This window comes from Apteryx mantelli, chromosome 9, assembly GCF_036417845.1.
Source record: "Apteryx mantelli isolate bAptMan1 chromosome 9, bAptMan1.hap1, whole genome shotgun sequence".
Classification (NCBI taxonomy): Eukaryota; Metazoa; Chordata; class Aves; order Apterygiformes; family Apterygidae; genus Apteryx; species Apteryx mantelli.
In genome coordinates, this window is record NC_089986.1 from 15,391,488 (window position 1) to 15,407,287 (window position 15,800).

The 15,800-nt window shown below is 44.4% G+C and overlaps 1 protein-coding gene across 1 annotated transcript in view; it reads right to left on the reverse strand.

Moving 5' to 3' along the window:
* Positions 1-3,151: 3,151 nt before the first annotated feature.
* LOC106498388 (probable cation-transporting ATPase 13A4) overlaps positions 3,152-15,800 on the reverse strand; it is a 44,383-nt gene continuing 31,734 nt past the window's right edge. Inside the window, exons 21-30 of the mRNA XM_013959613.2 lie at positions 15,207-15,286; positions 13,828-13,870; positions 12,788-12,897; positions 11,439-11,535; positions 10,678-10,750; positions 9,246-9,420; positions 8,557-8,774; positions 6,875-6,963; positions 5,085-5,165; positions 3,152-4,577 (exon numbers count right to left, since the gene is read on the reverse strand). Of these exons, the coding sequence (XP_013815067.2) occupies positions 4,356-4,577; positions 5,085-5,165; positions 6,875-6,963; positions 8,557-8,774; positions 9,246-9,420; positions 10,678-10,750; positions 11,439-11,535; positions 12,788-12,897; positions 13,828-13,870; positions 15,207-15,286 (1,188 nt within the window). The 3' untranslated portion in view covers positions 3,152-4,355. The remainder of the gene's footprint in view (positions 4,578-5,084; positions 5,166-6,874; positions 6,964-8,556; positions 8,775-9,245; positions 9,421-10,677; positions 10,751-11,438; positions 11,536-12,787; positions 12,898-13,827; positions 13,871-15,206; positions 15,287-15,800) is intronic.

Here is a 15,800-nt window from a genome sequence, read left to right on the forward strand (position 1 = left end):
ACTGCACAGGAAGGAAGTAGCTGGTTACTGTTCCTGCCATCCTGATATCTAGAAGAACAAAACCTCTCAAATAGAGCTTCTAGATTCAAAATGCAGAAGAGAATCCTGAGCACGCCTGAAACTTCTATTTTTACTTAAAGCTATTCCTATTATTGACAGTAAATACTTTCCCAGTCCAAGATTGAGGGAACCACCCTGGCATGGGGATGTGGACTGGGTCCCCTGCAGGCATTTCACCAGCAGCGAGGAACCAGACTGCATGTGCATTGATGTGTGCACACAAGCTGGTCTGCAGCAAGGGTGTGTGTGACACATCCCCCATCTCCTGATGGTCACAGGGCTGTGCCAAGTAAGCAGCTCGGTGCAGCTGGAGACACACCACAAAGCTCTGCTGATTAAACAGTGGCTGACACCAGTGAGGGGAGATGACAGTGACTCATTTGTTAAAAGGTACCCCAGTATCACTGGAGACATGGGACTTAGCTAGGTAGATGGAACATAAGTTTGACATCTTGTATAGTGGCAGAGGTTAAATATCACCTACCATCTTAATTCTGTTTTCATGCAGGTAAAGCTGTATTTCAGCAGTAGGCAAGCAGTCTTTATCTTGTTGATCCTACAAGTGCCACAGGTTTGCCAAGAGTTGACTTTGCTACACTATTGTCAGTTGTGATACAGCTTGACAAGTCAGCAATGCTACTGTAGCTGCCAGTTTATCACATACAGCAATGTATTTCTTATGTGCAGGAGGTCAGAAGTAGGACAGTGGATTTGGTCTCCAAGGAAATTGTTACTGTATCTTGAACAGAGAATGGCAGGAGTAACTCCACTAGCCTGCTCTTGTAGTGTTTCCTGAAGCTGCAAGGACTGCATAGAGCAAGAGCTAAAGCCTCTAGCCTTTACCTGCTAATGGGTTTTGTTACAAACTGGAAACTCACCTTGAACAAATGTGAACCTTTTCTGATTTGTGCTGAGCTGTGTGGCCTTGCAGAAGTTGTAATGTGAGTGTGAGACTGAAATGCCCAGGGTCACCAGAGCTCTGTGGAGTGCAGCAGAAGACGAGAATTCACAGCAGACCCCGAGACATGTAACCCTCAGGTTGGCTGGCTCTCACTGCATGAAGAAAAATTGTGAAATGCCAAGAATCATTGTTTCCTTGGAATGTTCTTTCCTAGAGAGAGGAGACCTTGAAAGCAGAACCAGACCATTCTTGAACAAGGAGTTTGTTTCATGCACGGAAACTGTTTGTTTCCATTTGCTGACCCAGAGGTTTCTCCAGGTCAGCAGTAGTGGAACGTTGTAGTCACATTGTAAGAGATTTCTACTTATAAGTAGGACTGGGAGGGTTTTTTTTTGTTTTGTTTTGTTTTGTTTTTGTGTGTGGGGGGGAATCCTTTGTCCAAAAAGTTTGAAATTTTTCACTTTCACGAATTCAGGGTGAGAGGGAATTCTAGGGGACACCTCTCTGCCCATTTTCCCTGTTCTGATGATTTCCCTTCAATGTCTGCTGTTGGCCACAGTCTGAAGCCAGCTGATGGGCTACCTAGACTGCAGCTCTGATCCCAGTGTGGGGTTACTGGGTTATTGGTCAACCAGTTTCAGACTGAGAAAATATTAAGGTCAGAGTCACAAAACAGAAGGAAATAGCACTGCTGGATCTGTGCCTCTCATTTCTCAGTAGTGCAATGATTTGGGCCTTCACACAAAACATAGGAAACATGGATTCAGCTTCCTCTACTGCCTAAGAGGATGCTCACTCCTCTCTTGCAAAAAACTGCCCTATCTGCCCTGCTGGAGCAAGTTCAGCAGTCAGGTGCTCTCAGGCTCATGTACACCCCTGAATTCTCACTGCTCAGCGAGCTGCTGACACACAGGAGCAACTGTTTTACTTTGCACTTGCAAAGGGCTAAAACATACGCCAAGTCAATTAGTGTAGCTCAGCCAATGTCTGAACCTTCAGTCTGATCTGTTCAGCTGCTTCCCTTTGGAGGAAATGCATATTTGTTGGGGCAGAGGCTAGTGTCAGTCCCGCAGTAAGTGCCCCCCCACTGGGATATAGAGTTGCTCAACAAGTTGATGAATATTTAAAACTCCATGTGAAATGGAACAGGATCAACAGAGACTGTGAAAGCTACTGACTCCAAAACACTTTGTATCCTGATGATTAGGACATGGTCCTGCAAAAAGTATAATTCTGAAACCCCATCAGCAAGAGAGAGATAAACCCAATTTTGCCATTTCCTGGCTGAGATTCCCATCTTCTGGTCAGTGGCACTCAAAACATACTGCCACAGCTTCTCTTCTTTTGTGATTGGTATTTACTCCATTTGCATTTATCAAACTTGTCTAGGATGGGAAAAAAATTGCTTTGAGTCAAATAAACATTTTATTCAAGTTTAAAACAAACTTTTTTTTCTTTTTACTAAAATGAATACCAAGAACTTATTTTTTGATTCAAGCTAAACTTTTTTCAAACATGGTTCTGGTTCAGATATTGAATCAAAGCAATGCATAATCTACACTGATTTGCTTTTGGTTATCCAGAGCTAGTTTTCACTCTGAAAGACCAAAGGAGTCTTTACCATGACTACCATCCTGTCTGATTATTTGGTTTCTGTTGCAGTGCAGGGGTGCCTTAGCATTGAATAACGGGAACATACAGTCCCCACGTGCTGAAGCACTCCTCAGCTCCACCCAGGAAAAGCATTGGCAAACTCCAGCTGTGACAAAACAAATCGTGCAGCCATTTCAGAAGGACACCCCCAACATAGACACCCTATCCAAAAAAGGAATTGTTCCTCTTGGTCCGAAGCCTCCTGACTGATGTCTTGCTGCTGTACCCAGCTGGGGATAGACTGCAAAACATGGTAAGTAGGAAGTCAGCCTATCATCAAAGGGCTAAGAGAATCCTTGCTGGCAGAATCTGCTTTTTTAAGTAGGCAAAACTTGCAGAAATGCTCAGTGCTTTTGTATTTATGTACTGCAGAAGCAGCACAAACGAGCGAGTGAAGCACCCCTGAAACACATCTTTAATAGCCCCATAGGATAAAGTTACCTTCAAAGTTAACAGGTGGGGCATATGAGTGGATGAATGACTTATGCACAGTGTGCAGCACACACAAATACAGGAGGAAACCAGAGCCAAAATCTCAGATGGTCCAACTTAAGAGTGTGTTACAGACTTTAACAGAATTATGCTGAGACTCAGCTGTGTTTGTGGTTCACAGTTTTTTAATTCAGGCTTTAGCCCCTTGGGAGTAGTAACCCCTAGAATATCTGCTTTTTACCACTGTTAAACTGGTAAGTGATGGGAGGCAGCACCCCAGCTGTGCAGCACCTGCTGTAATCCAGCCCACCAAATTCTCAATACCAGGGTTAGCATGTCTTGTAGCCCCACAGAATAAGATCATAATTTGCAAATACCATGTATTTCCTTCTAATTCTTTTTAAAAAGACAACCCAGACAAACACCTCCCTCAAAAACAAGGTGAAGCAATGAAATCATTCTGCTCTATAGGTCAATAAATTTTCACCTGGAAAATGCAAGTACCACATCAGTTAAACTGAAAAGAGGGCTAAAAAAATCTTCATGATCAGAACCAGAACCTCAGTCCAAATTCCAGGCACAGAGAGGCTCCAAAAAGCCTTGAATGGCTCTGGGAAGTCCCATCCTTCTTCCTTAGTGCAAGTGGGTTGCCTGGTAGCAGGGAGCTAGGAAGAGCTCTGCACTGTTCCCATCATGGTCGCTCAAGGATGGGAAAGACATGATGGTGGTGAGAGTGCATGGTTCTAGGAGAAGGCTCTGGCTATTTGTAGCTCCTTCCAGCTCCAGAAAGTGAAGCATTGACAGAGAAGGAAACAACAAACCTCAGACACGAAGTACCAGTATCTGAAACTCTGGGAGCTGTAGGAATACAAGGACCTGTTTGTGTTCAGCAGCCTCAAACAGGAGCAAGTTCTATCTGATTTCTCTAAAGGGAAGTAGGAGTGCTGGGATCTGAATTAGCTACGTGTCATCAGGAAGATCCACCATTCTTACAGACTGTATAATGCAGCTTAAGAGAGGGATGCAGCACTGGGAGTTTCAACCATGGATATACTTTGCCAGTCTTCCCAGGCTGCTCCATTTACAGCTAGCTGCCAGCAGCCACTCATCTGTTGGTTAGGGGTCAAGAGAACCATCATAGTGGCTTTATAGTGATTACTGCAGTCAGATTTTATGCTTCTGGTGTATTCAAGCCAAATCTGGTTATGCTCAGGATCAGGGGGTAGGAGTGGGTCAGTTCTTCCTCTTTTCTAAAGTCTCTGGGACAGTCCTTTCACCATCAGGCACAACTGTCCTGGACATGGTTCCTTCAGAGTGTGTTCTCATTGCTGTCAAATGTTGGATTGCTGTGGCCTCCCATATTTTCGTCTACTGATAATGCAACAGAATCTGAAAAGAAAGTTTCATTCAGAGGTGGCCAGGCTGAGTCCTGCTCTAACACCCGCTGCAGCCTCCTGTAATTGCTCTTTGAGTAGTACCCGAAGGTCTTTTTCAGCAGCAGCCATAGGGCTCTGTTCTCGATGACAGCTTCCTGTAAAAGCAAGAGCAGATGGATGATTTTGGAGGACCCAAAGAGCAGCTTTTCCTCTTCATCCACAGGACACACACAGGGAAAGTAGTGGAGAGCCAGATTTCCCACCATGTCCTGCTCATCCACATCCCATAAATAGTCCTTTACTGGGCACTTCTTGTATCAGCTCCACCAGAGCTCTCCACCAGAAAGCTAGGACTGGTTCATCCTGACAGTCTGCAGGATTTGAGTAGAAAACACTAAACACTCCCCATATTTCTCTGGCATGGGGAAGGGCCTGGTACATCCTGTTCACCAGAAGAAAGAAAAGGTGGTTGAGGCCACACTCTTATGTAATCATTCTGATGTGGGGCTTTGAGGGGAGAGGGGAAGGGTAAGGTAGCAGCAATGGCTCCTGTTTTACCAGATATTCCCAAGCTGGGCTGAGAAGGATGGAGAGAGGGTGAGACCTGACACTTTCTTTTCTCCAAATAGTGCTGACAGGTATGTTCAGAGAAGCTCACTCACCTCGGCAATGAAGGACACAGCAAGTGTGACTGCGAGCATTATCACCATGGAGACCCGCCAGGTGGTGGGCGTGCAGACAAGCTGGGAAGAAAGCAGAAGTGGTCAACAATGTGTGCATGCACTGGGCATGGGTAGGAGCACACATCATCAGAAGCCAAAATCCCATACTGACTGCATACATTGCTGAAAAGCTGATATTGCTACTTGTCTTGAGGAATTACTGATGAAGAAGCATTTAAACTTATGATCTAGCAGAGAAAACCATACTCCAGAACTGCAACAGAAAACCTAAATGTTTGTTTTCTTCTTAAAATAAGAAATAGGACTGAGTATTTCAGCTCCAAATCCAGCTCCAGCTTCCCACAGCTGGGGCACTGGGTTTCTGGCTGTAGCTCAACCTATTTCAGAGATGCAGCTCAGATCCAAAATTTGGATCAGCAGTTTCTCCAGGGCTAGGCTACTTCAGACTTTCATCTTATTGCCCCTCCCTCCTTTTCTCTTCCCAACAAATCCAGTGCATTCCCTCCTGACAGACTGGGAGTTTTGCAGTTCTTCCCAAAGCCATTTTAGTCCCTCAGAGCTGCAGTGCTGACAATGTCCTGTGTCACCACAATCCACAACAGGACTAAGACTTGCTTAAAAGTGCCATCTCGTGGCTGCGTCTTTAATCGTGTCTCCTCGGTGAGCCTCTGCTCTGGGAGCTGTTACACAGTGAGGCAGCAATAGCTAGGCTGCTTGGCAATCAAAATCCAGGTCTGTTCTTCTTGCTTATGTATCTGTTTCCACATTTCATTATTCCCATTTCTAGATCCACTTTCCAACACTTACACAGAGATACAAGACTTAAGCAGCATTATGTCCAGTACTTGTTACCCCGAGCCACCTTATTGCACTGTTCTGATCAAAAATTTACTGACAAAATAGCTGTGTGTTTGTTTTGTTTTGTTCCTGTGATGCCTACTACAAGGCTGTGCGAGAGTCACACTGGAAGAAGTTAACATTTTCCTTCCAATTTCCAGCGTGATTGTATTCATGTCAGGTTCACTGACAACCCCGTCCTGCGGTTGATGTAGCTCTTATCCCTCCATGGTATCTACCCTAGGATGTATTTGTATATGGCATCTCCTAGCTTGCCTTCTGTCAGGCTCTTGATATCTTTCAAGACAGATGGTCTATTCCCATGACAATCTCACTAGTCTTTCTCCACAACTGTTCTAAACCCAAATGATGCTTTAGGAAACTGTGGGCTCCAGCCAGCTCTGAAATCTAGACAGGGTGCCTGAAAATGTTGGAAACTGAGAACCAAGAGCTGCAGTGAGTACTGACTGGCAGATCTGCTTCACGTGTTTTGCCTGCAGAGCAAGTACAGCTTGAGAAACTGAAGTGCATAGTACTTTAGCTTAACCTGCAGGGCCTAGCCCCTTTCTTCTGCTGGTCTCACTACTAACCACTAAGCCACCAACATACCAAACATGGCAAGTTCAGCAATGTGGACTTCTGTTGCATGGCCAATGCACTGAAACAATCAAACTGAGGTCCTTGTATAGACAGCTAGGTGTCAGAATGCACAGACCTCAGTTTGTTCAACATCCTCCTAATAGTTGTGGAGCTAGCATATCTCCAGAAGGTTCTTCATTCTCATCGTCTAAAATCCACCTCTTCTAAATTTGACTTGTCTTCAGAAATGCCATATGTCCCTGCTGAAGTCTGTGCCTTGTGCTAAAAACAGTCCTAGTGCATTTATAATGGGTTGGCAGTAATATGAAAACCTACCCTGGAACAATACTTACACCCATCTTTGAGTAGAGATCATCAATATCAGCAAACATCAAAAAGAGGCAAACACCCAGCTGCCCTGTGACCACCAGTACGAACACATCTGAAGGGACAAGAGGAAACAAATAAAACAATGGATTTACAAGCATTCTCAGCTGCTTGCCTTTACTAAAGAGGAATGTAGACATCATTTTCTGTGTCAAATACTTAAAAAAAAAAAAAACAATCCATGAAATAGCAAGGAATGCACAGGGAAAAAAAAAGAACTGAGTAAAACCCCAGCTTTACTCACTCAAGTAGATATATGTGAGGCTGGGACAAGCCTTGCAGCCATAGATTTAAGAGGCCATGAGATTGTTTTAATCATTTGATCTGACCTCTCAGGTCCCAGAACCCACAGAACCTTTGGCATGTCTCACACTGAGCCCAGCGTCTCCTGTTCTGTCGTTCACAAAGATGTCCAAGATGCAGCCTTGTTCTCACTGATTAATTAGGAGCTTTGCCCTTGATTTCAGTGATATCAAGACTCAGGTCTCCATCAGTATCTAAAGACTCCAGCTAATGGAGAATCTATTGCCCTCCCCATCCCTAGGCAGATTTCCCAATGATCAGTAAATTCCTCTTCTTTTCAGCTGGCATGGATCAGACTTCACACCCCTGTCACTCACTCTGGTTTTGCCTGGTTCTGTGAGATTGATGACCCTTCTGCTATCTGAAATTTTCTGCTAATGTATGTGATTGTAGATCAAGAATCAGTTCATCTCTTCACCTCTTCTGGGAGGATTGTCCCCACCTCACTATGCCCATACCAAAAAGAGCCAGGCCATGAAACCTGCAGCATACATTTAACTCTTCAGTAGAGAAAAGCTGAGCAAAGCTTTCCTTAAGAGAGAGCTACACAATTTGTCCCACAGAGAAAAAGAGCAGCCCTTCTATGCCTCACTGCAGCTTCCAGAATTGCCACAATCACATCTGCTGATCTTCCCTTCACATGACAGTCTTTCAGAGGCAGAACAGAGCAGCTAGATTTAATTAGAGCTCCTTCAAGGTGCTGTATCCTTTGATGTTTTCTCTTTAAAGGAGATATTGGCCATAGAATTATCAACTGCTAAACATCTCTGATTCTGGAATGGGAAAGAGGGATTCTGAAATGCACAGACTTCATTATATTTTTTCTTCTGAGATGGGCCCAAGAGAATATCCTGAACATGAGCCCCCTCAGACATTGCTCAACCAGCTTGCCTTGCAGGGACAGGGATAGGGCTATTCCTGTGATATTCTAAAGACAAGAGCAAAGTCAGGCCTTCTAATTCTGGCTCTTCTTTTCTTGAGATGCATCTTTCAGGCTCTCTTTAGTAACACGACACTTCTGCCAGTCAACAGTGCCTGCCTGCTACTTGTTAACAGTTTTCATTTGTCTGCTTCAGAAATTTGAATGCCAGGGCCAAACTTCCAGCAGCACAGAAGCACAAAGTGTCAGTCCAGCTCAGAGAGGTGCTGATCACAGGATGCAACTGGGACTAAAACTTCTGAAAAGGTTGCCTCTAGTCAACAAAGTAGAGATTTAGGAATCTTATATGGGCTCCTCCTGTTTTGGCTGGCATCACTTTGGTCAAGTTTTAATTTTTCTCTAGTGAATTGGACTCCTTCCTGAGCTGAGTGTGCCACAGATCCCTCCCTTTCTTCCCATACTTACAGTTTGTGAAGACAGGCTGCCTGAAAGGTTTTCCCTTGGAAAAAACTAGTGCTACGATGAGGCAGTTGATGGTACTTAGCAGCCACACTGTGGTGTTTTCATAGCTCTTATAGCGATTGTTCACTTCCCTAAGGGTTCCATCTCTCACCCCACGGAAGCCAAGGCTGGAAATAGTGGAAGAATTCTCCATGTGGCTGTCATTTCCTGAGAGGCAGGCACTATAAAAAAGTGTCACTCTGATCAGCAAATGATCGCTGTCTGGTCATTTCCCCCAGCTTCCACTATCACTATCAGGAATCCTCATACTCCCTCATAGTCATGGTTTCCCCCTGCTGTCACAAGGATGTGGGTTATTGGCAGTGCCCTCAATCACACCCGCTGGGTTGAGTTTGCTGAACTTGGCAAAGTCTGAGTTCAAACCTGCTTGGATACCCTGGCCTCCCCTGCAATCAAATGCTTCTCTTTGCACTCAGCAGAAAGATTCTCACCACAAGCACTGTGCTGCACAGCAGACTTTCTGGAGAGGTTGGGACCCGCAGACATCACTGTTTACTTAGCACCCTATGGGGGAACACAGGCTCTGCCTGAAGATGTTGATCAGCATTGTGGTCAAACTGATGAACAGTATCATGCAGACCTGTCCCATTGTGTCTGCCTGGGTCCCCCAGAGTCCCAAGAAGGGGACTTACCTGTGTATATTGGTCTTGGAATACCAGGGCTGCTCCTGGACCACCACAAATGCCCAAATTTGCATGCTGAGACTGAAGAGGATGTTAAGTATGACGGAGAGAAGCAATGGGGGTGAGATGAGCTGGCTAGGAGGCCTGTAGGGAACCAGCTTTGGATAGGCACCTGTGAAACTCACTGAAACATGCAGAGACATGTTTACTAGCGTGTCCAAAACACCAGTAGTGCTGCTATTACTGACTGTTATTAATGGCCAGCTCTTTTACAGTCTACAAGGTTCACTGTAATATATACAAATACTATTTCAATTACAAAATATAGTTATTTTCTCATCAAATCTTATTGGCCACAGAAGGAGTTAATGGCGTCTGACTACTATTAGGCACTTTTGGAAAAAAAGAAGTTGGATCTTGACTTTATTTGTATACTGTGAGGCCCAAGGATAAAAGGATATGCTCAGACTCTCCTGTTTTCTCTGTGATTTGTTGTCATCTGTGGCTTGGGATATATTGTTGTACATGTCCCATGTATCCTCCTGGACTAAGCATCTAGTGTCTGATTATTGGAGCTGGTAGAGGACCCAACAGATTTCCCTCAAGTCCTCTCTTCTTAGGTTTCACCACATCATCCAGGCTTACCGGGCCTTTGAATAAAATAACTACACAGAAAGCCTTGATGCAGTGTTGCCAAATGGGCTACTTATAGCAAGATAGCTTTCATCACCCAGTATGGTGGTTGACCCTTTAGGACTGATTTAATCAAGGCCTTTTCCAGTTGTCTGTAATCCCGCAGGGATGGAAGACAGTTGTGTGCTTTAGACATATGCTTTTCATGCCCCGGCCCTTGCCATTCCTGCTTCTATACCTCTCCATTTATTCTAATCCGCCAACCTGTCTGTTTCTTTTCCCCTCCTTGTCCAATGCTGGTCTCCTCTCTCATTCTTGGCTTATAACTTTCTCCTCTGCAGTGTCTGACATCTGTCACTTCTTTCCTGCTCATTTTCATATCTCTTTTCTCTTGTGCCTCCTGCCTACACAGCTTGGAATGCGAGTTGGACTCCACACAGTGCAAACTCTTTCCTTTCGGCATGGATCCTTCACCATCTTCTTGATCTGCCTTCTCAAGTCCACAGGAAAAAGCCTGAATGTTCCCTTCTACTTGATTAGGTCTGTTTGTTTTCTCTCTCTCTAGAGACAAGATCCCAATTATCAACAATCTACATGCCCAGCAACTCCACCACTAAGAATTGCCCATTTTAATTCAGAGCTTTCTTTTCTCAAGCAAGAAGTCTTCTCTACTAACATAAAATTCCTGCAGTCTATGCAGTCTCTCTCTTTTCTCCCTCGCTATACATAGGATTATGCATTTCCAGAGAAGTGAAAAATATTTGAGATCTCTTCTCTCACTAATACATAAGATGACTGAGGGGCTTACTTGTCACACCAATTACAGTGGTAATAGCCAGATCTTGGAACAAAAATTGGTAATTCCCAAAGGACTTTAGTTGCTGAAAAGAGTAACACAAAGAAAAAAAAGTCACAAATCAGACATTTGCCGTGGGCTTGTTTATATCATCTCTAGAAGCTGTATTACTTTCATGGAGCTAATGCTCTGCTGTTTGTTCTGAAATTCCAAGAGTATGCTATTCAGCAGATAAGGGGACCACACAACCCACCACCCTGCCAATATATTCATCATTATTGGGCCTGCGGTGAATACTCTTATTTTGTGCATTGTTCAGGCTAATGATGCTTCCAGTTCACTCAGTGCAACAAAAAAGAAGCCTATTTGAAGAGACACATCCTTTCTCAATGCTGGGTGACTTCTGAATGCAAAGCCCTCCTCCCTAGTTGGGAAGAAGCCATACAGAAGTGGTTTAAGGCACTCTAAGGGATTTTGCTTACTGTTAAACTAATTCATGCTTTAAATGCTGAATAAATTGCAACATCATATGCTTATGCCAAATTCTCCCTTTTCACAAACATACACCCTCATCTGAACCACTGCTCAGTATCTCAGCCTCCCTTTTGTCCAGCTGGGACCCTAAGCCCTTTGGCTGAAGTTAATGGGAAGAACCTTTCCAGTTTTCAGATGAGGATACAGAAGGATCACATGATAATCACAGAAGTTAGTAGCTCAGATAGAGGAAGAACACTCCAATTCTAGCCAACAAGTCCCACACTCCCAAGACATACCCAGTACAGCAGGAGAACACCAAGGTACTGGATGATGCTGTACAGTGCCATGTATTTGAACATGCAGAAGGAAGTGACCAGGGCAGCACGGCCTTCCCTGTGTAAAGAGGTGAATAAATGACAGCAATTAGGTGATGGGTCTGCTCCTGTTGCCAATACTCTGGAAAAGCTATTGAAAAACAGGGCATTTGTCACAAGGAGAGAAATCTCTGCCAGTATTTTGCTGGGAGGTAAATTAAATAAAATTTGGCCTGAATGAAAGTAAAACTTTCTCTTGCAGAAATGCTGCTGCAAGCAAAAGGATTTGATTCCAGTCATCCATGTTCCCAAGACTAGGATTTATTCCAGTGAGTCTTCCTGCTGACATTAATAGTGCAGGTAACAATTACACAGGAGGAAAAGCACACAGAGACAGGCAGCTGCTCAGACAATTCAAATTGACACATCCTCTTCTAAAGCAGTGACCATACAGTATCTGACTGGGGAAACAGATTCTTTCCAAATGCTCTCCAGTATTCATCTGCCCCACTAAGCAAAACCAGGACCTTGGCCTTCTTCACAGCACTATCAAATGCTTTGTGGAATTTACAGAAAAAGCCACCAGAATAAGGAATAGTCCTATTCACTGTTACAGACTCTTCAGAAGATAGCACGTTCAGTGGTTAGAGCAATGGACTAAGTCAGTTGCTGAGCCTGTTCCTAGCTTCACCCTGACTCACAGTATTAGACAGACGTATTGCTCCTCTGAGCAGTGGTTGGGGGAAGTTCTAGAGAGAGGCTCGGTGATGAACTAGCCAGCAGGTCTAGTGCTAAAGCTGTTCTTAATGAAGCTCCCAGTTTTAGACAGTGACTTCCTGTGATTCCTGATGTTCACTGCATGAAGTGCTTATGTTTGGCACAGTCCTGATCCCCTATGCTTTACTGAGGAAGGAACAAGTAACTTACTTTTTGCAAAACCTAACTAAGGGAATGGCTCAACAGATGCTAATTTTGTGTTTGCATAGTATATCAGAGGTTGTGCCTAATAATAGTGCACAGGGTGGTATTGTGGACTGGATTCAACTTATAGAGCGCTGCTTGTTTTGTTATTTCTTTTGAACTTAAAATATCGCTAATGATATAATGCTCAGCTGCAGTTGCCCTCCTCCTGTAGTTTTGAGGGGGAAAAAAAAAGGATTTATCTTAAAGGAAATTTAGAGAGGAGCAATTTCAAGGCAATTTCAAGGTCAGAGATTTTTATTTTTCCCTCCATATGTACAGCCTGGCCTGGTGGGAACACTAAACTCTAATATTAGAGAGGAGTCAGGACTGCCTCCTTGACATAACAGGACACAAATATCCACACTTACCTGATTAGCTCTGGCACACATGCTATGCTGGGAGTTCGTGATGTAAAAGGTGAAGCCACGGATGCCTCCTGCTCTGACAGTGATATCCCTGCATGTGCCATTTTCAAAGCCTGAAAGGCACATTCCTCTTCAGTACTCTCAAGCAAGGAAGACACAGTGACTGGTATGCCAACCTAGAACTGAACCCCTTACTACAGGATGCTTTTTGTGAACAGCAGTTCCTCCTCATTCCCTGGGTGTGCTCCACCCCTAAGTTTCCTCCAGTGGGATATGGTTGCAGCATGACGTCCAGAAGCAATAAGGGGATGACAGCATGCGCAAAGTCCATTCCCCACAGGCCCCCAAAACCATCCACACCACCTGCAGAAGACAGGTTTGGCTGTGCCTCCTTTGTCAGTGCTTCATTGCAGTCACATCTTACGCAGACAGTCTAGATCCTCTGGCTGTTTCCCCCGGGAGAACTCTTGGGACATTGTGTTAGTGCATATACCCTGCATCAGAGAGTGCTTCACTGCTTGGGTGGCATTGCTCTCATTGACACAAGGGTATATGAAGCCACAGGTGTGAACTGAACCCGTCAGCAAAGCCAAAGGGACTTATGGGCTCTTCCCTGAATACTGACCCTTCCTTTTGGAAAAACATTTCCTTGCACTTTTAAAAGATGTACTTACAAAAACCCAGTGGGGCTACAGCTGTTCCTCGAGGGAACTCGTCCTAACCCCAATCTTCTCCTCCCTCAGCCACTGAAGGTGTTGCTAGAAATCCCAGTGGAGGATTTGAAGAGTCTTTTGGGTGTTTTTGCAAAGAAAAAATGATTCAGTACTTGAGACCATGATTTGTAACCACCTCTGCCTAGGATAGCTTCTGCATGGTAAGGACCATGCTGTGGAATCAGATCTGAGTCAGTACTGGGGCCAGTATAGCTGCTCTGTGAATAAGCAGAGGACTCCCATCTCCAGTGTGTGCTCAGCTTGGGGTACACTACTGGCATTGCATTCATTTTTAAATGTAAATTTAAACTGTAAATAGTTTTCACTTACCCCACAGTCATTGGCTCCATCTCCACACATGCCCACAAAGTAACTAAAAAATAAATTGACCTGCAGTTCAGTGCTGGGGAAGGTGAGATCTGTAAACAGGAGGGAATCGAAGCCCCCTCCCCCTGTTTTTTGTTAAAAGCTCATCTGGAAGGTTGAAGGACTGAAGCACCAGAAGTCCAGGACTCTGGACTCTGTGTGTGTCTGGGCTTGCACCTCAGATGCATCTACAGCAAAGATTTTCTGCTATGATGGACTGAAAAATACATTAGCATGTAGTTTTATGTTCACTACAATGGCCTCAGTCTTCCACACTCACCGGGTGCAGGCTCATAACATAGGAAAGGGTTAAGGGTCACGGGTCAGCTCAGACAGGAAGGATCCCAGACACTGATGCCTCATTGTTCACAGAGATAGATATGAATGGGCACTCTGTCTTGGGGTCCAGCCCCTCCAGGATCTCCTGGAGGAGGCAGAGAGTGAGAGAGGCAGCTGGAGTAGGGAGAGGGGAGTATGGCTTTAACAGGGTATCTGGGGACAGATCCCTATCCTGAGCCTGAAAGGACCTTGTGAAATGCTGAACCTAGTCTTTAAAATAATAAGTCTTTATATCCGCAGTGTCTGAGTAAAACCAATCTACTGCTTCCGGACCTGAATCACTTGAACCTTTTATTCTTGAGGCCTGGATTCCAGTGCAGGGAAAGTTCTCTCTGAGAGGCACTGATGGTGCTCCAGGGAGGCCAGACAGTGGTTAGCATGTTCACAGCTGCTCACACCAGGCTGACAAGTCTGAAACAGCTTCAAGCTTACCCTGCTCTAGGGAGAGGTCATGGGCTAGCTAGCTGAGGCAGGGGTGTGGGGGGTCTTCAAAAAACTTGGGAAGTAACTGAATAACAGGCAGCAAGACATCTGGAACTCAGAGATCTATATACATCTCCATGGCTGTTAGGAGCACAGGACATAGATTGTCCTGACTGCCCACAGACTATCCACAGACTGCTATGTTTTCTAATCCATCAGACTGGGTCAGTGACAGTGCAGTAAAAAAACTGCTAGCATCAGAGAAGCTGCAGTGCTGGGAGATATTCCTAAAAGTCTTGGGTAAACAAGTGCCCCTACTTCAGGCCCAGAAAGAGAAGTAGGAATGATGTGAGCAAAGGAAACTCAAAATTATGGGAGTGTTAGGTCTTTGCTGGGTTGCCAGACTAATGTGGACTTCAATGTCCCTTTAATGGACTTGTGGAATTTAATTGCCAAGCTGTACTTTGGTAGAAGTTTCAGTTTTGTACACTTCCAGGGATCACTGTGTTAGACAAAAGCTAGCTCTTATTAGACTCATTCATCAAACACTTCCTAACTTTTAGTGTTCATTATGAACTTACTCCAGCTTTTGAAACTCTTCTACAAGGCTGGATTTCTGACCAGGAGACATTCTAGCAAAAACTGTTCCATTCAGCAGGAGCTGTAAAGAGAAAAAGGAAGTAATTTTTTAAGCACTTGATGCAAGAGTCACAGTGATTTCAATGATGATCTGGAAAGGAAACCGCCAAAAATCCACATTTCCAAACAACTGCTGCTAGACCCCAAAGCAGGAAAAGACCTAAGCAGGACCTAAGATAAAATTTATCTTAATTAATATTTTGTAAAAAGAGCAATCACAATGAGCACAAGAAGATCAGCATGTCATCTGAGTTATTAGATGAACACAGATTACTAGGCAGGGAGTTACTAGAAATGATCTAGTCTAGAGACTCTAACCTTCCCTCCTAAGTACCTTTCCCTGCCATAAAACAGACTAGTCATGCTTGAATTGCATGCTGTGAAATACAAGGTTTTCTCCTTTTCTCCAAATCCTAAGGGAACCAATGCTGTGCAATAGCCAGGCACATGGGCACAAGTGTTTTAAGTCATGTCTTCGCAGCATGAGGTTTGTCTGCTTCTTTCATATACAGAAGGATTTCAGGGGTTTCCAGACC